The sequence below is a fragment of the Melanerpes formicivorus genome, unplaced genomic scaffold (assembly GCF_026170545.1).
Source record: "Melanerpes formicivorus ecotype bairdi unplaced genomic scaffold, bMelFor1.0.p_v2 SCAF_18, whole genome shotgun sequence".
Classification (NCBI taxonomy): Eukaryota; Metazoa; Chordata; class Aves; order Piciformes; family Picidae; genus Melanerpes; species Melanerpes formicivorus.
The window spans coordinates 7,420,205-7,444,769 of NW_027142370.1; the positions used below are offsets into that span (position 1 = coordinate 7,420,205).

A 24,565-nucleotide genomic window follows, 5' to 3' on the forward strand; every position below is an offset into this window, starting at 1 on the left:
CAAAGGACGAAACCGACCGACTGCTGGTCTTCGTCTCTCACCGCTTCCCGCAGCCACCTTCTGTAGCACCGTTTCCCCGCCCGAGGTACGGAAGCTGCCCACAGCGGGGCTTCTCTCCACTCCCGACCGGGAGACCCCCTACAGCAGGGACCTGCAGCTGCCATGAGGAGCAGGGCGGCAGCCACCCTGCCCCCTCCCGCCCCGCGAGCTGCTAGTGCAAGGCAGGGGCAACCACCTCCCCCCTGTACCGTACCGTGCTGTGCGGTATGCCCCTGCCAGGGGAGGGGCGCGGAGGGCGGCGCGTCCTGTCCCGTCCCCCCGCCACCGCCTCTTCCTCCACCTGCTGCCGCTGCGCCAGTAGCCGGCTTGGGGGAGTCGCCCGCTCGTCTCCCTCGTCCCCGCGGGGTCTCTTTGTGCTGCTGCTGCTCCAGAGCTGCCCTCAGCCAGGCGGCGGCTGCGTCACGGCCCCGGCGCTGCGGCCGCCCAGAGTCACCCCGCGGAGGGAGAGCCGCCGCCTCGTCCCCCGCTCCGCCATTGCTGCGCGGGCCGCGGCGGAACGACGCCTCGCCGTCCCCCGAGGAAGGGCCGGGAGCCGCGGCGGTGAGTGGCGGTGCCGCTGCTTCGCACTTCGCCGTCCTCTTGCAGAAGGGCCGGGAGCCGCGGCGGCGGCGTCCGGGCGGCCGCGGGGGGTCCGTCGCCCTGCGCCTGTGGGGGAGCGGCGGGGAGCGCCATGGCGGGGCGCGGCGGCAGAAGGGCGCGGGGTGCCCCCCGGGCACCGTCTCGCTGCAGGAGCCGGGCGGCGAGGGGAGCAGGCGCTCGGCGGCGGAGGGGTGCGGTGATGGAGCTGGGGTGGGGACCGCTACCAGAGCCCTCCCGATTCCACGGGCGGAGAGGCGATGCCGCAGCGGGGCCGTGCAGGCAGTCATCGCTCGGCTCAGGCTAACGTGCTGAGGTTTTAGGGCTGCTTTTGTTTTTTTTGATGTGGTGTTTTGGGGTTAGGGTAGGGTTTTGTGTGTGTGCGTTTGTTGGTTTGGGGTTTTGTTTAGTAGTTTTTTTTAAACTTGGATAATTAAAGTGTTTGCCATGGTTCGTGCTTCTTAAAACACCAAAACGTAACTCAGTCACGCCTGATCTTTATTATTATTATTATTATTATTATTATTATTATTTTAATTTCGTAATATATTTCCAGTTCCCTGGGGGCAGGGAAAAGATGTGGTGCATCCCGAGTTTCTGACGTTTTGCATTTCTCTGCATGTGTGCCTGTGTCTGTCTGCAGATAATCCCTCTATCCTGGAAGAATGGTGAAACTGGGGAATAATTTCAGCGAGAAGAGCACAAAGCAGCCCCTTTTGGAGGATGGATTTGACACCATCCCCCTGATCACACCCCTGGATGTCAATCAGCTCCAGTTCCCACCTCCTGATAAGGTACAGTAGGCTTTAGTTTCCACCCTGGAGAATCACACCCAAATCTCAGGCAAACAACAAAAGAATGGGTTACGTGTAGTGAGTGGCTTGGAAATGTCAAGGTAAATGGAGTGTTTTAAGGGATGCTGTTTCCTCTGGGGAAAAAAAAAATCAGAGTTAAGCTAATGAAAATCCAGTAGGAGTGATTTGCATGAAGGTACAATGGAAAATGTTAGTAATAAGCATATGTGGATTTCAGTGCTGCTGTGTGAACTGTACAAGCGTACAAGGTTCTCCATGCTGTGTTGTTACAGCCCTTCCTATGCTGTATCTTTTTTTTGTTGTTGTTTTTTTGTATCTGGAAGGTACTGTGTAATGTGACTTTTTCATGTGGGTTTGTATTTTCTTTTCTGTTTATTTTTTTTCTTTCCTGTGAATGACATGAATTTTCTCTGGTCAGAAAAAGCCCCCCCCGCCCCTTATGTGAGGGATAAAGCACTGCTTTACGTCTCTGCAAGATGTATGTGGACAGACTGGCCACAAAGAGAAAGAACTTCCATGTTTCTTCTGTAGGAAACCAGTGCTAGCACCAGACAAGCTGAAATAACAAGATGAGAACAGGCCACGGAGATTTCTCCTCGGCAGCTTAACTAGTGCAAAATTCTCCAATTCAGATGCTCGGTAGCTGGAAAGGGGCAGTCCAGTGCACTGCTCACAGGTTGGATGGGAAGTGCACATCATGGATTCCTCATGGCATGGCTTGATTGCAAAGGATTTGATTTTTTGATTTGGGGAGGTGAAGTGATAGCCTGTTTAGTATGTTTATTCTCACAATAAAGAATTCAGTTAAGTGTTCCTGCAGGTAAGGCATACAGGAGTAGGATGCTTTTCCAGCTATTTCAACACTCTGTGTTTCAGTGTCCTGTTTTAGTGGGGTAGTTGTACATTTTTCACATTTGCATCTGGCAAAAAAGCTTGGCAGTCTTTGAAAAATACAGAATTTACCTGGGAAATGGTCAGTGATGTCTTCATGCTGAGTTTTATTTTCAGCATGCTGTCTTCCATGAGGTCAAATCTGCTCCCAGATAAACTGATAGCTCTATGTTCCTTGCAGCTGAAAAAGTAGAATCATAGAATCATTTTGCTTAGAGAAGACCTTTAAGATCATTGAATCCAGCTCTACTGATGCACTTAATCTTACCTTGGAGTAAAGAATTTTAGCTTGTGAAATTTTCCTTGGTAGGATGTTGTTTGTAGGCAGCACAAAGACATTTGCGATCTCCATTTTAATTGCTTATCAGCATCATTCTGTAGTGTGGTGACCAGTTGGCAAGCATAAATGCAATAAGCTGTAACAGCTGTTAGAGAGCCTGAGGGTCCATTTTCTGCCCTTGGTTATGTGGGTGTAAATCCTGTAACTGAGGACAAAATTGCACCCTAAGGCTTTAAAACGAGTTAAGTCTTATTGTCTGATACACCTGCCAACTGGTGACTGGATATAACTGATTACCAAGACCAATGTCCAGAGGAATTTATTATGTTACTGCGCTGCTTAAGCAGAAGGCTGGACCAGGGACCTGTGTGGTAATAGGTTTAACTTGAGCACAGCCTCTGTAGTGAACCCAGGAGGTTCAGTGCCAGCCTGATCGCTCCTACTAGAATGGAGGGGAACTCTCCTGCCTTCACAGCATCATATGCCTTGAATGAAAGCAAATGTACAACTAGGCTAGAAGCTTGAGTAAAGAAATATTTGGCTCTTCTACTCTTTCCATTTAAACCTAAATAAAGGAAACTTTGACTGTTTTTTCTACTCTTTCCATTGTCCATTTGTATATTAACTTTCTTTTCCTTTTGCAAATGTAGAGGGGGGGGGGGCAGAAATAAAACCATGTGTTTATTTGTCCTGTGGGTTTCCTTCTGGAACTGGTTAGTCATGCCATTGTTTCTTCACTGGTTGCTGCAGACTCAAAAGGCAGTAGTAGGGCAAGTGATGTGGAAAAAAACCCCAACAGTTTTAAGTCAAAACTGACACACAGATCAAACCTTGAAGTATGAAGAGCGTCATGTATAATGAATAGGAGTCGATACTTAATATATCTATGCTTATTATTCACTTACAAGGCTCTCCAGTATGGCAGTGAAGCATAACTCCTTGAATACTAGTGACTACAGTGCTAAGAATTTGATGGTCTTGACAGCTTCTAAATTAAAGGAATGAACTGATTTAAATTCTTATTTAGGTATGTTAAACAAAAGAAGACATTACATAACCAAGCAGATAGGACTGTATGTTCAGTGTCAGCTGAATGTGAATTGAGTTGCCTGAGATTATGCAACATAAAGGGGGAGGAAAGGAAGTAAAATGTTAAAGAATGTTCAGACAGTTTCCTTCCATGATGGTCCTGGACACTTGTGACGTTAAATAGTTTGTAATGATTATATTACTAATTGCAGCTGCAAATAAGTAAAGTGGTTTCTAAACCTGTATCTTGCACATACATCTGTAATGCTGTCCAAGTGTCTAATAAGCTTTGTGGTACTAAGTACAGTTACCCATTCTAGACACCATTTCAGGTAAGTGAGGAGAGGAGAACCCAAAGCTCTAATTTCAGTGCCTGGCTACCTGTGAGTGTCAGAATCTTAATTGCAGAATAAAGTAGTTGCTATCAATACCATGGACTGCTCTAAGGATAGTCTGGTTCTAAAAGTATGAAAGGGTTTAGGTATGTATTCTTTGGAACCACAGAGAAGATGGAGCAAAACTTAATAGCATTGCCAGTGTGAGAAACTGCACCCCATCCTGAGAGTTGTACTTGGAACAAGATCCTGAAACATTGGGGAAGAAAAAAATGAGGCAAATAGGTTAAATATGTTAAATATTTTGTACAATTAGAATACCTAGGAGAGCAGTGGGGATACAACTGATGTAATGAATCTTTTAGGAACACAGGTAAGCTACTAAATTGTGTAGCTTGGGGCAATAGTTCATAGCAGGGCATAAGCTGAAGGGCCTTGGCTTTCAAGAAACCTCATTAACACAAGGGTCTGTGTGCACCTTGCTGCTTGCAGCTGATAATTGAAAAGTTAGATGTTAAAAATAAGAGTGTGAAGAGCTACAGTCTAGCACATAGTGAAGATCAACTAGATAGCCTATCAAAGTGGTTACTGGTGACATCATCATCTGCTAGATTTTCATGGCCACTTCTCAATAATAGTCTCATCCTCTTGGTCTCCAGTTTGAAATTCCATTAATGGGATCTCCTGAAGCAAATAGAGGTGGCTATTTTCAAACTGAAGTGGGAAGCTTAAATGATTTGCATCTAAACAAAGTAGATGCTTGCCTGGTGCAGCAGCACAATACCACCACAGATGAAAAAATTGAACCTTTGTAAAACTGTTGCATAACAGTCTGCTTGTAGGCCTATTGAAACCACATTGAGAGATAATTTTGTTGATTGTTGTGACAGGAAAAATAGCTAGCACCTTCACAATTTCCAAAGGAAAATTACACACAGTGGGGAAGGGGAGGGGGGGTGGGGGGTGGGAAATACTGTGCTAGATGCACTTGTGTGTATGTAAAGGAAGAGCTAATGAATAAATAAGACTCCTGTAAGTTAGTTTCAGCTGACAGGTGTGTTCTGTGGTTCTTGTTGTTTAAAAGGTTGTGGTCAAAACGAAAACAGAGTATGAACCTGATCGAAAGAAGGCAAAGTTCCGCACTCCTAAAATAGCTGAATTCACAATCAGCATCACCGAAGGAGTTTCAGAAAGATTTAAGGTAAGCAGTGCTACCTGAAGGTGTGAATGACTCAGTTGTGCTCACAGAAGTGCTTAAAATCTGTTGCTGATCATAGTCAAAGCTGGCTGCAACTTGCAGAGTGGCTGTTGTGGGTATAGCTGTGCGTAAGAAAAATGCAAAAGCGAATCTTAGAACGGTATTGCTTGTCACCCCTCACTGGCAGGTGAATTCAGAAGGCACCTCTCAGCATATGGGTTTCAGATTGCGGCTGGTCAAGGGGTATGTGGGCTGCGTGCAGGTATGCCTCATGGCATGGATAAAGCTCCTGTTAGTGTTGAAGGACAAGAACCACAAGAGTATTTGTTTTCTTTCTGGTTTACTTTTCACTGGGGCCAAACCATTCGCTTTTAAAAGCACTGCCATAGTCCATTATGCATTTCTGTGTGGTTGAATGTATGACTTGGCAGCTCAGGGCTGTGTACCAGAGCTCTTTGCTATCAGTTTCCCTGGTCCAGTTGTACATTTACAACCTGGTGATGACTGTTGCTGGCAGGTGGTAGTTGAGCCAGAATGTGACTCAGATTTACTCTTTGGTGTCGACATCCCTGCTACTTCCATCATTAGTCCCAGAGGAAAGCTGAGAGCTTAATTGGTGGAAGGACTGAGCTACCTTTCCACCTTCTGACTGGAGAATAGGTTTTTTCTTGCCCTAAGTAAAGCAGGAAAGCTGACATTTTGCTACCTGTTTGGCATCTTAACCAGGGATGCCAAAGCATTTTTAAACAGGAGGCAACCACACCATTCAGTGTGCAAGTACAAATATGTTTGGAAAGCCTAACATTTAGCATGAGGGATACCCAGGTTCAGTAAAGATGTGGATTCTCTTTGTACTGCACTCTTCTAATCTTTGTGTGACAGGAGTTTGGGGGCACTCCCAAAGATTCTAGTTCTGTGCTTGAGCTGCCCAGGCCCAGACCTACCTTCAGAAGTACAGCTCTCAGAGTTGGGGCTAAACAAAATGAAGGCTTCAGGTGGGTTTGAGCACTTTAAGCTACATTTGCAAAGGAATTTTGGAGAGCACTGTCAGGATAAATGCTTTGAGTGCAGGTCAGCTGGCAGAGTCTTCAGCCATGCAGTCAAGCCTTTAGGTTCTCAGTAAGCTGGATGGGAAACCATCCCAGTGAGTTTGTAAGACATGTTGTGGGGTCTGGAGGAGATTTACTAAGGAGGTAAGGAGCCTAGTTCCAGTTTTTCTGTTCCCTAATTTGGAGCAAGGACATCCCATCCCACAGGGAAAATGCTACATTCTGAGCAGCATTCTGTCTTCTCCTGGCACCACGCTACCAGTCCTTGAGAGTAACCCCCTTCCTCTCAGGTGAGGGTTGTGTGTGCTGTAGTGTTGGATAAGATGCAAACAGATATCTCAGAATGAGGAGGACTCCTATCTGGCTGTCTTTTGTAGATGTCCTGGTCACACTAAAATGATTGCAAATGTGTTTTGTGTTGTAGTGTGAGTACCCTGCTAGGATTTTGGTGCCAAGCAACTGAGCAGAACCTATACCTGAGGATTTTTTGCACTTACCCACTAGCTGTAGAGAGGGGTTTTGTTGTTCAAACATTAAATTGTAGATAAGAGAGGTTTTGAGTATCTTGGTTGTGTCTAAATGTTTTGCAGATCCCTTGGTAAATCTGGGTTCTGTCTTTGTTGGTAAGGCTGAGCAAATGAGACCTCACTGAACAACAAATAAATAGCTTGTCATGCTGTTGGGTAGTGTTTCTGGTTTATTTAGCTGAACAGTCAGAAGCCTGAGCATTTTGCATTGCATTTTTTTGTATACCTTTGGGTGGTGTACTTAAGTGTCTTTTAGATCTGACTTTCTGATGATCACTCTGGGATTAATCTCATAGTACAGTGTTGCTAGGTTTTGCTGCTAGGTAACTACTGCATCAGAGAGAGGTTTCAGTAAGATGGGGTGCCTCTTGGGAATTGCAGGGTGATTCACACCGTGGCTGTAAGGCTAGGGTCCTAAAGAAGAGTGTGGGGGTTGATCAGTTAGGAAAACTGTCGTTCAGTTAATGGAAAACAAGAGTTCCATGCAGAATATCCAGGTCCTAAAGATGTCCCTTAATCACTACCTAACAGTGTTCAAATTGAATTATGCTGCTTGCACCGTTTGAAAGAGAATTGATTGGTTCTCCAGCAGGGATGATTGTCAGATCCACCACTCCCAGCAGTAAATATTACATGAATAATTGAAGGAATTTCATAAATATGCAGATGAAAAGCACTGATTGTGTGAGGTTTTCTCCTGGGTCTTTATTAATTGTGAGCCCTCGTGTTAACTGCTGCTGTTGGTTCTGAGAGCGCAAAAGGATCTTTGTTTGAAAATTAAATATTTGCTGTAATTATGGAATGCATTATTTAACTGGTGGGATATTGACCTTGGCTTGTGTTCATGGGGGGGAAAAAAAGCTTCAGATACCATTTTAATGGCTTCAATATTGTACATCACTGATGCATAAGCTTGCCACAATCCCCAGCCCAAATGCTGTGCTAAAAATAGTGAGTCAGGCCTATTTACCAGTAACTCACGAGTGTATTTGAAGATGTACTTCTTAACTAAGGGCAAAGCAGATTGCATTTTTTGGGATGCAGCAGTGCAGATCATCTGAAGCTGTGCTTCTTGAAACATGAGGGCCTTGTAACAAATGAAGCAACTCCAGCATGTGCATCTGCCATGTAGATTGTTTGGTGTTTTAGCAGCTGGGTGAATAAGAAATCATAAACCATATTTTCAGCATTCAGTCCACATTGCCACACTTAGTACAACAGAGCTGAGAATGTTTACAAAGAGGGCTGCAAGTATAATTTTTTTTCCTGTATGAAGTCACATTCTGAATTCAGATCAGAATCTGTCAAGAGAATGTGACAATTCTTGGTTCTGAGAGCCTTGTGGTATTAATGTGGTTGATGGCACTAACCACCCCAAGGAAGATGTGATTTTTCACTGAAGATTATTTTCCTTTGAGAAGTACAAGTCTTGCTTTTGTTCTTTGAGCAGTGTAGGCTGATGCTGGGAGCTGGTCCTTCACATCTGGAAAGCAACTTTGAATGAGGCAGATTTTTCTTTCCTGTAAATTGTCCTCTGTAAGAGCAACACAACCAGGCTGGAAATGTCATTTCAAAGGAGCCTTATGAACCAGGACGTACAAGGAAGCTATTGCAGAAGAAAATTGATGGTGTCAGTTACCCAAGGCCAAACCTTTGCCTTCCCCATTGACAGAGCAGCACTTTCTTTATAAACTCCAGTTGGATTTTGTAGTGGGATGTCTGTTCTGACACTTATTGAATCAGGTACAATTGACAGTTGTGCACAAACAGATCAATTGGGGAAAAAACCCTCTGTTGTGTCAAAGCAGGAGATTTTTCCTCAGTCTTTGGGGAAACCTGAGTAAAGAACATGCAGAAGTATTTTGAAAGCAAACAGGTTTCCCAATAAATTTCAAGCCCTTAAGTAAACCCAAGCTGTGGTATGCCTTCAACCATTTGGTTTTATTCAAAGGCAATTCAATTCTTCAGACTTCATCCTTGACATCTCTACATAGATCTGAGTGCAGAGCCAGAGCCTCCAGCTTCTTTCAATGGTAAGGCCATATGGTGCAAGCCATGTATGATCAAGTAGCAAGCAGATGTTGAAATGAAAAAGGAAAGTAAGCAGCTGAGACTTCTTTTCAGAATCAGTTCTCACACTTTGACCTGGTCATTTTAAAAGGTATGCAACATCCACTTAAATACTCCAATTTTTATCTCTCTTCAAGGGGCATCCTTTAAAACATTTCTGCTTCAAAACCTTTTTTTACCTGCTCTTAGTAAAACTGATGATGATTATTGCTGCAAAAATGATTGGAGACAAGGAAAATTCTTCTCTTTTTATTTCTGTGTGATTATTCTGTGTGTTGAGCAGCTCTTTGCTTCCACTTAAAAGTCTGTTAGATGCATGAGTTCTGATTCCCATACACAGGGTATCACTTCCTTAATGTTTGTCACTTAGTGCTGGAAGAGTGACAGGTACTCACTGCCAGGAGTAGTTCTGTTTTCTTCCAGTAGAACTGCTTAGAGGATTAAAGTTGCTCACAAGTATAAGCATTTGGCAGGCTTTGAATTTTTCCTTATTACTTCAAGAAAGGAAAATAAAATTGAGATGCTTCTTTCAGAGTAGCTGCTATTTTAAAACAGTTGATGTGAGGCAAGGCACGCTGTGGCAGCTCTCCTACTCCCATTTTTTTTTGTTCTAAATGCTTGCTGTTCTCTAATATGACTTTGACAATCCTCCTGCTGCATTTCTGCCTAACAGGAATGTTTTCTTACGGTTAGACCTGGAAGATTTAAATAAGGTAGATGCTTAACAGCAGCTCACCTGCTCTAAGTCAGGTGTCCTCTGCCACTGCATTCCTTAGAAATCCTTTTCTTAGAGCAGAACCAGCATCCCTGGTAGCACAGGTGATATGGATCTCTCTGGGTTTAACACTTAGCCTTTCCTCTTCAGTAGTAACGTTTTCCAGCCTTTCTTCTGTCCTTGGTGTTTGTATGGGAAGGTAGCAAGGTTCTTACCTGAACTGCTTCCTTAGATCTCCATACTTAAGAAACATAATACATGGTGTCCTGTGATGGGAACACTGTCATGAGCAGCTGTGTTAAGCCATGGTGCTAGACTCTCCAGACCACTGCCTTGTTAAGCTGTTTTTGTCTAGCAGTATCTCCCTCAGGTTTCATTAATCGATTCCCTTGCCGGGAGTGTTGTCTTGCACTGCTGCTGTTAACAACCACTGGGTCTGTAGCTTCTTTTCAGTTGCTGTCCTTCATGAATCTGCATGCTTTTCTTGCTGCTCTCCCAGTCATCTCTAGATAAGCCTCCAAGCCAGTTCTCTCTTCTTCTCTGACCTCTCTCTTTGAGGACAGTTTATGATTTCTCCTATGTTTTTGTGTACAGTGTACTCCAAATCTCTCATCCTCTTTGAGCACAAAGGTTTGATAGGAATGTTCTGGTGAAGTTGAGCTTAATAGGTTGATACCAGACATGCAGCTAAAGCTGACATGTGCTGTTAGAAATACTCTTCTGAAATGAGGCATCTGGCTGCCTTTTGCATCTTGTAAATGTATGTTCCCATAGCAAGTATGGAAGAGTACCAATGTTCTGTGTCATCTGGATTGCTCTTTAAATTAATGAGAGTCAAGTGCTGTATCTATAGATGGAGATGCCCCTTTTTTTCTTTCATGTTGCCATTTACTTGAACTTGAACGTTTCTTAATCCTTAAGTGCATTGTTTCAAACACATTTTGCATGTAAACTTCTAGGTGCAGGCCCAAGTGATAGCAAACAAGAAGAGAATTTTGGACATGCAGGAACATTAGGGGTAGTGGAGAGCTGATTCCAGTGTTCGCTATCATGCTGGTAGAGGGCATTGTGCAGCTGGAGGTGCAGGATTTTAGTGGAGAGAGGTGAAGTGGAGGTCATGGCCATTTGCAGGGAAGTCAATGTGATGTTTTAGGAGTTTTAGTCTGCGTGATGTAGCCAGACCCAATCTACTATAATTACAGTCTGCCTACCTAAAATCCTCCTGCAGTTTAAATTAGATAGCAATAATCTTAATTTCCTGTTCTAAATGGTTATACAGAGTTGCTGTATGTCAGTTCCAGAGTGCTTTGCATTTCACTAGTGAGGAAGGCATAAACTGGTTGTAAATCACTTGATATCAAAGGTGCTTTCTAAATGTACATCCTCACTCTTATGCTAGCACCAAGTCTGTGCCTAGCACTTCACAGACAAATCAGAAATGAAAGCTGTGCTCCCAAGAGGCTGCAATTGAAGTAGGTAATGCAAAGATGTAGAGCAGAGATGAGATGTGACCAAGTGCCAGTGATTGAGCAGCAAAAATTACTGCATGTCTTGTTAGTTCCACTTTAGTTCCACTTTTCCTAGGTGGGTTTGTATGCTGAAAGGTGCATGACAGAAGGAAAAGCATGAAGGAAGGCAGCACAAAGCAGCAGGTAAGAGTGGGATCATGAAAGCATTTCAGGCAAGAAGAGGAGTCACGATGAGAAAGGTGGAGGTGAAGGCAGAGAAAAAACAAGTGGCACCCAGGCTTCAGTGAGACAGTGGGATACAGGGAAGGTGGAAGGAGGTAGAGCCAAGGGGAGCAAAAGGAGCAGACTTGTGCATGCTTTGAAACATGGCTTGTAATTTGTTCAGAAGGGGAGAGGAGGCAGGAGAAGAGTGTGAAGGGAAGCAGAACACCATTGGTGCCATTGATGAATTTTGCTGTAGTGTTCCAGTTAGATTAAAAGGGGAGCACAATGAATGTTGGTGAAGTAAGGAGTTGGAAGAGTGCAATAGCCAGGCAGAGAAAACACAGATGGCAATGTTCTGCAGCAAAGCAGGATGGACTGATTGGGAAGATCTAGGAGATCTTGACGGTAAGGCCTTACCGAGAGCTGTTTACATGTTAGTGTAGTTGTCAGACCTGGTGATTTTCATTTGTTGGGCTAGATGCTTACACTCTGAAGACAGTTTTGTTGTTGGGTTTGGTTTTTTTCTGTGGGTGCACTTCATTCATTAGTCATCTCTCATTTCAATTACTGTAATGGCTTCTGGCTAGACATTGTCCTTCTTCTGCTCTTCACTTACAATCTCTTCAGAAATCTGCCACATACAGAATATCTTGTCATCTTTTCTGTTCACTTAGTTTTGCTGCCAGATCCCCTTAAAACCAACTTTAAAGGACGCTCTACAGATGAAAACAAACCCACATGCTGAGTTCCTCGTTAAAAGAAATGGCTCTTTGTGCTATCTTGTAGTTCTTTCATCAAAAGTATTTTAAAAGCCCATTACTGGTGTGGTGTGACAGTCATCTTGCAGTTCTGCAGGATCTACATGGCAGTGAGTGCTCATAGTAATTCAGAAGAATTTTGCTCCCCCTCTGGAGTCCTGCACTTGGCCAGCTGGCTACCACAAGGAGAAGCTGTTCAGGATTTCCTCCCAGGAAAGAGAGAGTGGTGCTTGCACTTGGGTTACATCCTCTCCTACCTGCAACAGAGGAGGGCAAGTTGCTGGTAGTGCCTCAGTAGTAAGAAGAAAATAACTTTAGTTTATGGTGAGTGTGCTGTGGAAGCAAGCAATGAAGTGACAGCCCTGGTAGCACTTGTGGTCTAAAGAGTTGGTTGCCTTCCCTATTTCTGTGCTTTTATTTCTGAAAGGCACCTGGAAGGTGAGGCAGAGAGGTAGGGCCCCACAAAAAGCACTTGGAAGGTGAGGCAGAGAGGTAGGGCCACACAAAAAGCACCTGGAAGGTGAGGCAGAGAGGTAGGGCCACACAGTGTTACTGGTAGTGGAGAGATGCTGACTGCTCCGGTTTGGAAGTGAAACCCAGGGGTCTGACAATTGGGGACCCTCAGTAGTAGGTGGTTATGAGAGGGAAGGAAAATGGCTCTTAGAAGGAAGAGAAGGATTTGCAGCTTAGAGGGGAGAAGCGGATGGGATTAACAGGTGATTACAATCACCTTGGAAGCTATTGTTGGATTTCTTTGTGTCATTTGCATGCATGACTGTCCTTCACTTAAATAGAAGTTACTTGTAACCTAAAGGATGGTAAGAGAAGGGAGCTTCTCTTCTGATAGGAAGGAGACAAGAGCTTACTTGATTAGGGATTTGCAAATGAAGTGTGATTGCAAATTATTGGAGGTAATGAGAGTAAAAACTCACATGTTAATACCCAAATTAATAACATTAAGAAATATGGTGAGAGAGGAAGATTCTGTGAGAATTATGAGCCAGGAGCCCTGAGAGCTCTCCTCAGTGGCTACTGTGTGGCAATGGAAGGACCATGCTGGACATGACTTGTATGAGTAGTGAGAACTCACAGCCCCACAGAGGTTGCTGAAAGAGGTAAATGCTTCATGTCTCTGGACATCAGCCCCAAGGTTGTGGCTCTGCAGCTTGCCAGGCTCCAGCAATTCACACAGCACTGGGCTTTCCACTTCTTCCAAAAACCATAATTGCTTTTCAGACCAGTCCCTGAGCCTTGAAGAGAGTGACCCTGCAGTGATTGTGGCGATACAAATCTTCTTCTATTGTCTAGTAGCTGGTCTCAACTACAGACCAGCTCCTTAGCTTTACAGTACGTTCCTGGAGCCTCACCTGTCAAAATGGCAGAGACTGGCAAATAACACTGTAATTATATTGATCCCTGCCTAGTAGGAAGGTGATGGAATGTGGTTGAAATGCTTTGGGATTTGAGAATATCTCTTAAAGCATTTTAAACTGTTCAGACCTATGTGTGGAGGAGACAATGTGAGCTGATTCAATCTGCGCCGTAGCAATTGTTCTGCTTGGTGCCCGTCCGCCATGTCACAGGCCTGTGCTCTAGAGAGAGCAGCCTTCATGGAAGGCTCTGGCAGATGTGTCTTGTAGGGCATGGGAAGCCTCAGAGATAATCTCATTTGGATTTTATCTTTTCTCTCCCCACATTCTTGTTTCCCTTTTCCATTTCTTCTGTAAGAGAGAAGGCAGTGACTGTCAGAGCAAAAGACATGGTGTAACACACTCCTGAGTCAGGGGGAAGCGAGTGGCCCAAAATCTGTGCCTTGGACTGGGCCACCTGTACATTGTAGAGCTGCTGGGCTGGCTGAGGAGTGGTGGCTCCTTTCTGGTTCCTCTTCTTCCCACAGCTGTAGGGAAGAAGGCAGCCTTAGGCCCATGGCCCTGCAGACAAGCAGGGATGTAGAACTGCACTGAGGCTCAGGTACAGTGTGTGGCACAGCAAGGTGCTGGGGAAGTGGGATGCAGAGCTCCAGGTGGGATCTGCAAGCTGAGCGGAGAAAGGGCAGTTTTTCCACAGCCTGGAGCATTTTGAGGGGAGAGCAGAGAATAAGGCTTGTTGCAGTTGGGGTGAGGGGAAGACAGTGGAAGATGGGATGCAGGGTTTGGGCCAAGCCAGTGTATGAAGGGCTTTGTTATGTGTGTTTGTGAATGGCTGAGGAAGCACAGGAAGGAGTCCTAAACAACCACAGCAGAAAAAAAGGGGCTGAGGTAGGGCATAGCTTGGCCAGAAGTGGCTGGGTTATGTTGTTTATTATTAAGCTGGACCACAAAGAATGACCAGAAATGAAAACACCCTTTGCTACTTGGGTTTATGCAGGACATACTGAGACATGATACTGTGAGCTGAAAATAGTTTGGCAAGACAAGAGTGATCTATCCATGTTAACCTTTATGTATGCAAATGAGTAATAAACTTGGGGAAAGACTAATTGGATTTGAAAATTGATATCAGTGTGAGGGTTTTGGAGGGTGATTAAGAATGACTTATTTGTGTGTGTGTGTAATCCAGTGATTGTCCTGAGAAATTGAAGATGTTGCTATTAACCAGAAAGGTCCTTTGCTCCATGTCTCATTTCATGGACATTGTTGCATTAATGTCTACATTTCTTCTGCTAAATTACTTCCTGATCTGCAATTCTTTTCCTGCCTCTCCTCTGGCCTTTTGTTTTTTTTGTCCCCTCTTTTGTCTAACAAAAATTCTTAAAAGCTTTAGCTCCAGCAGCACATAATACTCCCCATCATCATTTCAGCCAAAAGATTTAGCCCTCAGTGTTGTCTGCCCATGGTGAAATTGGTTTCCCCAACATCAGAAGTCCCTAAAAGTCCATCTTAGCCCTTCAGTGTGCTAGTCCCACTGCCCTGTGCAGTTTGCAGTGCTGCAAATCCTGTTGCTTCTGGGGTTTATGATAAAGGGAGTGTGTGGTGGATTGGTTTTGTTAACACAGAGGCAAAGCTACAGTTTGTTTGTTGCTTTCTCGAATTCCAGATTATTCTGGTTTGCATTTGCCTAAGTTCTCTTTTGAGGAGCTGCATACTGCTGCTTTACTCATCTTCCTTTAAAATTCAGATCATATTGTCCCTTGTTTTATTTAAGTAATCATGTAATCTTGTTTGCTTCTGTTTATTGCTGTTTCTTATGCTGTAGCACATGCTGGCTTCCTGCTAACTTGCCAAAAAAAACCCCAGAGCTCAACAACTCTTACTCTGTAATCTTCTTGAGCTATTCATTTGTCTGTCAGTAGAAGCTTTAGAGTAATAAAACCACACACATGGGACATTCTCCCAGGTAATGAATTCCATTTGCTCAGCTCACACCTTCCACAAAATATGGGTCTGAATTAGGGAGCTTTGCAGTGTAACTGCCAGGCCAACACCTTGGCCTTGAACAGGTGAGGTAATACTCGAGGTAGTTCTGTCTCCCTCACCTTAAAGGCCGACATTCTCCAGCTGCTCCTTATTTGTTCCTGGGCAAGGTTGGCTTGATATTGACACTGATTTCAGGTTCAGCTTAAGGTGTGTCTTGGATTTTGCTCCACCCTGAGTCCATATGGAGCAGTCCATATGGGCATGGTGAAAAGTCAGTGCCCTGTACTGCAGTCTGCAAAGGTGCCTCTGTAAGTGCTGCGGAAAGAGGTGCAACAGAACTTCTGGAGGCTAGCCCTGTGTTGAACATGTTGTATTCCCTATGGAACTGGCAGCAAACTATTCCTGTACAGTCTCTGTGATGAAAAAGTACTGTTTCAGCCTATAAATTAAGGGGCATTGAGCAGCCAAGCATGCAGGCTACTGGTACTCTCCATATGCTCATAGCAGGCACAACGAACTCTCATCCTAACTCTCTGTGCCCTGACAGAGCCACCTTTGTAGTGTTGCTGCCACCTGACTGTTCTTGGCCAGGCACAGGGAAAACAAACATGCTTACCAGCTGACATAAACTAGATTTGCACTTACATCATCCAAATACTGAAAATGCATCAGACCTGAGCTGCCTGAAAGTGTCCTTTTGGCCTCCTGCGTACAAGGAACAAAAAATGTAACCAAAAAAAGCCTTGCAGTGCAGAGGCTACGGGCCACTGACCAGATCATCTGCTTTTGTCTCCAAGAAGGGGGAGGTAGAAGCACTTACATACTGCTTCCTTGTTCTCTCTCAATAATTTAGAAGCTGTTTTTATCCTTTGCTTGAGATTTTACTGTAAAGTGCATTTGTAGCTGGCATCTGCTGCCTCCAGTAACCAACAGCAGTACAGTAAGCAGTGCATCACTAACAGAAGCTTGTTCTATTTCTCTTTACAGGTAACTGTGCTGGTCCTTTTTGCCCTTGCATTCTTAACGTGTGTTGTATTTCTGGTAGTCTACAAGGTTTACAAGTATGATCACACCTGTCCAGAAGGATTTGTTTTCAAGGTAAATTGTGTACATGTTCTGGAAAAATAGGAGCACAATTTTCTGTGGTGTTCTCAGCATAACCTTGATTAAGCCCTGAAGTATTGCATGGGAGCTTGTGTTTATTTTCCTAGATCATTGTGCTTCCTGCTATGTTTCTCTGTGCTTAATTTATAATTGAGGCTGTACTGTTGCACAGTTTCCATAATGTTGTTTTGCTAATGCTTTAAACGTTGAAAATGCAGCAAAAGTACCCAAGCCAGCGTCCTTCAAACCTGCTCACATCTGCAGTTGTCCAGACAAAGCCCTCATTTACTGGGTCTTATGGTTTAATGTTGCATGTTCCTCCAAATTCATATGTCTTAGGAAAGAGAGTGATAAAACCTGAAGGAAAATAAAAAGACTCTGGAGTTATGTGTCACAGAAACAGTAGTGTGATGCTCTCATTAAGAGTAGCAGAGTTACCTTAGGGATATTTTTGCAGACAGAGTTTCTTTTTCTAGAACAGTGACCTCCAAGCCCTACTGCCACGGGCCCAAAGTGATGCCAAAAAAGGGAAAGCACAATTACTGGAAAAAATACTGGTGCCAGCTGAAAAGGAGGCTGGGGCTTACTTCAGTTGTGTGAGGTGGTAGTGCTGGCTCCTCAGCTGTGACCCGGGCTGAAAGGCAGAAAGGTGACATTGATTTCTCAGTTGTAAATTTAGCAGGGCTGAACTTGGCTGTAATTAGCTAAGAAAAGGAGCAGTGATGCTGGCATTCTTCCCTCTAATTTTTTAAGACTGTTTGGTCACATAATGAATCCAATGGGTACTTTGTATGATCTTCAGAAGGATTTAGGAAGGAATGTTTTCCTCAGTGCATCTTGATGAACCTTTATCTTGGAAGAATCCAGTCCAAAGTTACAATCAGTGATGTCCTGCTGGATTAATTTAGCTCCAAGGATTCAGTCTTAGGTTACTGCTTTCCTTTGCTTCAAGGGCAAAGTGGTTAGAGTATTTGGTTGTAACTCAGGAGACCTGACTCTTAGTTCTGCTGGTGCTTTGTTGTGTTGTCTCAGACAAGCACTGCAACCCTGCTGTGCTCATGTCTGGTGGGAAGATAGCCTTGTCTTTCTGAGCTTTCTCTTGGCTTTGCACAACTTGGGATATGGACTGTATGTTCCTACTGAGCCTGTCTTGATGTGAGCCTGACTTGACAGGAATGGTCAGTTAAGTGCTGTCACAGTCTGCTGCTTCTGCTCCCTTTCATAGCACATTGTCCCTTCCTTTTAGTTGCAACCTTCTGGCTTCTCATTTTTTTTCCTGAGTGTCACAAAGACTTAAGAAGAGCTGAGTTTCTTAGCTGGATTTCAGTTACACTGTGAACAGAATCTGGTTGCATTTCTCTCCTTAGGGCTTTATGTTTGAAACAGAAGTTGGGCAGAATGTCCCAGAGGTCATTTGTTTGAAGGTGCAGCACACACAGAGGGCTGTGCTACTGTTGCTCTCTCCCAGCGCTGGGTTTTGTGGAGGCTGTTTCCTAGCTGCTTGATGTTATAATGCCAGGACACAGAGCAGCTTTGGTCATGTAACTCCTAAGAGCTTTACAGGATAAACTCATGTTAACAAATGACACAAGACCTGAAACTAGCAGTGTTGACATGGATTTGTATTTGCCTTTGTATCTTTGCTTTTGAGAAAGTCCATAATGCATCATGGCATAGCTTGGTGCAGGTGTCCCAAGAGATGAAGTCTGTCACCTTGTGACCGATACCTCTGTGGGCTGGCTTTGGGCTCCAGGTGGAGTCAGTTACATTCTCTGGCCTGGATATCCCCAAGCTCTGGATGCTGATGTGACTTCTTGGTTAAGGGCAGAGATGTCCTGTGTCTCAGGAAGCCTGGTACCATGGGAATCTCTGCATAAAGGCTGAGCTACCGCAGCTGTGAGTCAGACTTGCCCTTCTCTGCTTTATGCTCTCATACATGGAGCAGTTCCAAAGGTTTTGGTGTTTTCAGCCTTTCTGCTATCCTACGCATCTAGGGTTTGAAGGTGTGCTTAAAAACCTGCTAATTTTCCTCTGTACAGCAATCTTAAACTGCTTGAGCCTCAATTTTGTGCTTGCTCAAGCTTTCCAACACAGCCCCACTCCTGTGAAGCAGCCTTTGCTGGCTGTTGGTATGACTCACCGGAGTTTCCCTCAAAGACCCGAGTGTACTACATCCTGTAGGAATTTCTCCAGGGCCTCAGGATGCTCCATGCTGCATCTGTTACCCTTCAGCTTTTGTTGCCAAGGCACCTGCATTCTGTCAGCCCATGGACAACATGGTTATTTCAGTGCATTAAAAACAATGCCATCTTTAATAGGTTTGGAATTACTGACCCAACAAAGTTAGGCTATCTGCGAGTGATTGCCACTGGGGGCTTTATGTCATTGCAACAAAAGGAGTCATCTTCATATGGCCAGGCTGGAAACCAGGAGTTTCTCTGGCATCAAAGGCCTTTTACCCCAACTTACTTCTCAAATAGAAGAGTTGTGAAAGAAACCAGAAACCAACTCACTCTGGAGCATCTCAGTTTCTCCTCATGGTCTCCCTTATTGCTTCTCTTACCTGGGAAGCATGGAAACAAATAAAAAGGATGGAGAGAAATGTTCTGCTTAAGCTGACGGTCTCAGGCAAGCAGCAGGGTGAGAATCTGCCCCAGTTCCATTCACTGAGTCACTCTTGAGTGCTGCATACCTTGCCTTGATTGGGAGCTAAGCAAAGGGGGCTATCCTTGGGCACTACAGAAAGAGCAGCGACTAAAAGAGGAGGTTTTTCCTGTCTTTTCTAGAAGCATGAAATCCCAGGAGCAAAAAAAAGCAGTCAAGATGAAAACTCTGCAGTGTGTTTCTTTAGGCTCTTCTGTCAGATGTTGTGCATGTTTATGACTACAAAACACAACAAAAATTAACTACTGAGTCATTTTGCCTGTTGCAAAGCAAATTGCTTCTAAAAGCAGCGCAAGATTCTGAGGCATTTTTTCAGACTGGCAGCAGTCTTGGCTTGTCTTCAGCACTAATCATTATATCTGCTTGAATTTCCCTGGCAGATTTCATTAGATTGTGCTCCTTCCCCCATGTTAAATATTTAGGACTGTGACTACATCCCCTGACTGGGTGAGATCACCACCACAAAGATGTCTGCCTGCTTCCCAGTCATTTTACCACATCAGCAGCAGTGTCAGTTATCCCAGAGGAAGTGGGGATAATGGTTCCAGGAGATGGCATGGGTGATGTGGATGAACATGCCTATCAAATAGTTCTGCTCCAGATGATTGTTTCTAATCTAGGTCCCAGTCTTGCGGCTGGCAGATAACGGTGACTGCAACCACAGGGAAACCTCTGTTGGCTTGAACAGTGCTGGAGAGACACAAGTGCCTGCTTGGCCAGGGTTGAATCCCATCTGCTTTGTAGTGCTACTTCAAAGCAAGCTGTGAGGGAAGGCTTGCTCTGGCTGCTACACTGACAAAAGATGACAAATAGGGGGAACCTGGGTGGATGTGGTAACTTGGAGCACTCTTGCCAGTCTGACACACATCTGAGGCTTCTGTCACACAAGCAGGTTAGAACTGATGGTGTGCTAACACCGTGGGAGGGCTGTTAGTCCTGTGGCAGCCACTTTTCTTTCAGCACTAAACCTGCCACAAGACCCTGCTATCAGCAGCAGGCAGGTTCATCAGACTACCTTTAGGCCTGTTCTGTGAAGTCTTCCTTTTTTCTGTCATTCCTTTTGATCCTTTTCCCCCAACCCCAACACTCTATCATTTTTAGGGTACAAAATTTAAATCAAGCTAATGCTGTCTGCTGAATTTTCCTCAGACATTTTGTGCTTTATGATTTAAACCATTTGAAACTGTTGTAATTGGTGCTTATTTATGCCACTTTGCTGTTGGTTTTTTGGTGTTTTCTGACAGGTCAACCCAAAAGTTAAAATGTGGATGCATTTGAGACAGCATCTGGTCCTAAAGGCAGTCACTTTTTTGCCTGTCTTTTTGTGCTCCAAAATTGCCCCCATTCAGTTTGGTTTGCAAAGTTCTGGGAGAACTGTAGCAGTTCAAAGTTGCTGTGCTGTGGTGTTAGACATTTTACACTGCTGGTGTTGGAGGCAGGAAGACCAACCAGCCTGTTCTGTTTTAAAACAGAGTAGAAATGATTACACTTGTTTTCCCTCAAGCTGCAGCTTCTCATAGCCTGTATTTTATAGAGGGTCAACTCAGTTGCCTAGGGGGCTGCCCTAACACTGAGGTACTGGGCAAGGCTGCCTGAGCTGGCAGGTGTGCCTGCAGACAGACCTGTCACCTTCTGGAGCAAAACCTGGGATTCACAGGATATGTTTAAGTTACCTTTTCCTTCGGTGCAGACAGCTGCTTTGTAGGCTTTTACTGCATCATCACTGGGATGGTGGCTGGGTGGTACCTGCTGACTAATGCCCTGCACAGGCACGATAGCTTTATTATGACAGCAAGTTGGGGCTCTAACTTGGTATTTAACTCTAAACCAGGTGTTTGACTTTCAAAAGCTCTAAGCAGCCAGCAATTTCTGTGTAGTGCTCTTAACACTTCTGGGAAATAATGTAGTCCCAGGGCTGAAGAGTGCCTGCTGTTGGCTCTATCTTTCTAAGAGTGAAGCATCTCGAATGTTTGTACACACTTGCACAGAAGCTTGGCCACCCACGGTGTTTACCCTGAAGGTCTTATTTACTGGGTTGTTAAACTGGGCACACCTTGGCACCAATTGTCCCTCAGACTGGAAACAGCCTGTTGAAGTGTGTGGGGATCGACTGGTAGAATGCAGACAGCTGTAATTGTAGACCAAAGAGCTGGAAGTGGGTGGGGAGGAAAAAGCAGGAAAATACAGCTGGAAGTAGAGCTCAAATGCTTTTAAACATTTTGGGCAAGCATGTTTCTTGTATGTGAATTATTCTGGCAGACAGACCCAGACTGGTCTTCCTGGCACATGCACAGTAGTTTAAGGATTGCAGGGGAGAACATTTTGAACACAGTAGGACAACACTGGAGCTAATTGCTGTGCATCTTGACTCACAGAAAGCAAGGGCTGGCTTAGACTAAAAGGAAAAGAAAACAAACCTCTTTTTGGTGCATCCGGGGCTGTGTCTGTCATCTAAGTGATGGATTTTTCTTTCCAGAATAACCAGTGTATTCCAGCTGGGTTGGAAAACTACTACTCTGAACAAGACTCCAGCACCCGGGGGAAGTTTTACACAGTCATAAACCACTACAACCTGGCCAAGCAAACCATCACGCGCTCAGTGTCCCCCTGGATGACGGTACTGTCAGAAGAGAAACTGTCTGAGCAGGAGACTGAAGCTGCTGAGAAATCAGCTTAGTATGATAAGCTAATTAGTAACACTATGTCATTTGAAGGGTAACTAAGGGACTTTAAGGAACTTTTCATTAAATATAATTATGGATAATTTAGAGGTTACTCATGTTTATGGTGCAATTGCTTCTGTTTGCTGATACTGCTTTGCAAAACCAAACCAAACCAAAACCGTGCTGCAGAACTAACATTCATGGGCGTAAACCGAGGTGCATATCAGCATTGCTGTAGAGCTTGGACACCATTTTCAATGTTAAAAGCCAATGTTAGCTATGTTCTTGCAGTTCATTGGATACTGACAGATTTCTTCACTGGATTTTCAGGACCTTAGAGAAATCATGTGGTTTGTTGTCCGAACTGATGACTTCATTTATTGACCTTTTTAAAGTTCTTTGCCATTTTGCAAACTGAAACACCCCAGCCATAACTAGAGTGATCTCTTCCTTAGCTGAAAGCTGTATTTAATGTTTCATTTTGGCTCAAGCAAGAATGGTAGTCAGCATGGATGTCAAGGGCATAATGTAATGACTTGTATGGAGAAAGAAGCTGTCAGGTAGCATTTTTCTTACCTTTTCTTTACTGCTGTTTATTTGTAAGTGATAATGAAGTTCTCTGCAACAAGGCATGCTCAATGTTTTATTATTGCTGTCAACAGAATTTAACTGCATTTCCACTGTGGCTTTAGCATCTTGGTAAGGGTGTGCACTGAAACACAAGCTAGATAGGCATTATGGAAAACACAGGCAGTTGTAGTGGTGGGTGTTGATGGTAGTGTAAAAATAATAGACAGTTAGGGATGTTCTAATGAACGCTGACATCTTCCGACCATACTTAGGAGGCAGAAAGCCTATTCACGGTAGCTGTAGTCCACTATGTCATATGTTGGATACAACTGAGGGAGCAGTGTGTCAAAAATCTCTCTTGCTTTGTTAATATTTTGCCTTTTTTCTTAATTAGATCTTCCACTTTATGTATGGTTTGCAGTTTGACACTTTTTAAACCACAGAGCATCGTTAAGTGAACCACCGGTGTAACACAACTGGCTGTTTCCAGCTCCATGTGAAGCAGAGGGGAGAGTAGAACTGTTTGTGTGTGGCCTGGGAGGGGGGAGAGCTGTAGAAGAAAGGTAGTGTTGTGGATGCACGTTAAAGTTCCATTGTAATTACAGACTTGCCTCTTCTTTGTGTGAAACCATGTTTTCATTTTTATTACAAATCTTAAATATATATTACAAACATGACACCTTATTAATTTAACAGGCAAAAGTGTGTGAAGCAGCTGGGCAAGCAAGTCACCTTTTCGTTCATATAACTTGAATGTGACAAGGGGGGAGTGGACATGTCAAAAGTTCTTTTATTTGGTAGAGGCTACACAACTGAAGGGGAAATACCACTTTGGGCTGTTCCCCAAGAACAAACGTGGTCAGCTCTACTTGTATTTTTCTCTAGTAGAACTGCTCTATCACCAAGCTTCCTTCTCCCTCCAGTAAAAATAATCCTTAGTACTTAATTCTCTGGGTTTGGTATGAAGTGTGTGTTACACAGCAGAGCTGGGAAAAGCTTTTATTAAGTCATGGTTTGTGGAATGCATACAAAGCAATAAATCACGTGCCAAATTTTTCTTTGCCCCTTACACTTTTCAAGCTTATGTTGAGATGGTCAAACCCTACCATGTTTGTAGCCTCCAACAGACAAAGACTTTGAGTCCCGTGTAACTTTTGGCATTTTCACTCAGGCAGAGTAAAGAATAAGGCTGTGGCTGCTGGGTGCAGGTAAGGTATAGAAATGTACATTGCAGAAGAGAGATAGCAAACCACGTTTTGTATCGACATATTTACAGAGGACATTCAGATTCTACAAGCTGGAAAGATCTGTTTCCCCCAAGGCTGTCCTACGCAGAAATGATTCGTGATACATCTCTTCCCCTTAAATTTAGGACAATAAAAACTTTAATGCACAAGTAAATACTGACAAGAAACAACTTATTTCTGTCTCTCCTAACAATAAACATAAAAAAACCCCTAAGCTTTATCATCTGAGAGAAACAGATTGCTGATGCTTCTTGAAAGCAGAACCCTTTTTCTTCCCCTAAATTAGCAGGGGGGACTTTATGGACTCTGATCTAGTTGGTTTTAAGGCTTCTTTTGTTTTAAGTAAACAAACTGCTCCCAATTTTAATACTTGGAAGAGTCTGCCTTTTAATGTTGTCTATCCTTTGGCTGTGTTGCCATGTTTCACTGCACAGTCTGTGTTGTATTCTCTCTCCTCACCTCCAAGTAAAGCTCTTCAGTTGACTTCTTACCATTATTATCATCGCTGAAATCAACCTGGTCTCCAGCTCGAGTCGTTTGAAAGAGTTAGAAGTAGAGGTCATACATGTGCAAAATGATCACTGTGTACTGAAGTGGTGTGATTAAATAAAAGCCTGAGACAGCGTAGCTGCTTCTGCACAGGAGCAGTTTTCTCTCCATCGGGTCTGCAGGCTGGGAGCTGGACATCAAACATCACAGAAACATGAGTGAAGCTGCTGAAACCCTGGCAGCTGTGCTCCAGCTTGTAGCTCTCCTCCCAGCTGTCTCAAAGGTTTCTGTGTTCTTTGCAGGATTAGGTCTGGGTTTGTGTTTGGTGAAGGGGTTTCAAATGGATGCTCCCAGCTCCCTCTGCACTACTGGATGGACACAGTGGCGTAGTTACTGGGAAAAATCCCATCATGGCAGCATGAACAACAAATGCATGAGCTAGAGAGGAAGGCCCCTGTACCCCCACCCCACTGAAAAAATGGCAGAAGTTCTCCAA

General features: G+C 44.2%; 1 protein-coding gene across 3 annotated transcripts; it reads left to right on the forward strand.

Annotated features, from left to right (window-relative positions):
- On the forward strand, nt 1–22,949 carry NSG1 (neuronal vesicle trafficking associated 1). Of its 3 annotated transcripts, none has more exons than XM_068149492.1 (5): nt 1–85; nt 1,280–1,430; nt 5,071–5,187; nt 16,320–16,430; nt 21,577–22,949. In XM_068149492.1, the coding sequence occupies exons 2-5, from the start codon at nt 1,302–1,304 to the stop codon at nt 21,775–21,777; spliced, it is 558 nt and encodes a 185-aa protein (XP_068005593.1). In that variant the 5' UTR covers nt 1–85; nt 1,280–1,301; the 3' UTR covers nt 21,778–22,949. The 3 variants fall into 3 exon arrangements, with proteins under 3 accessions (XP_068005593.1, XP_068005591.1, XP_068005592.1); XM_068149490.1 differs by lacking the exon at nt 1–85 and adding an exon at nt 355–600; XM_068149491.1 differs by lacking the exon at nt 1–85 and adding an exon at nt 645–665.
- Nucleotides 22,950–24,565: the final 1,616 nt, after the last annotated feature.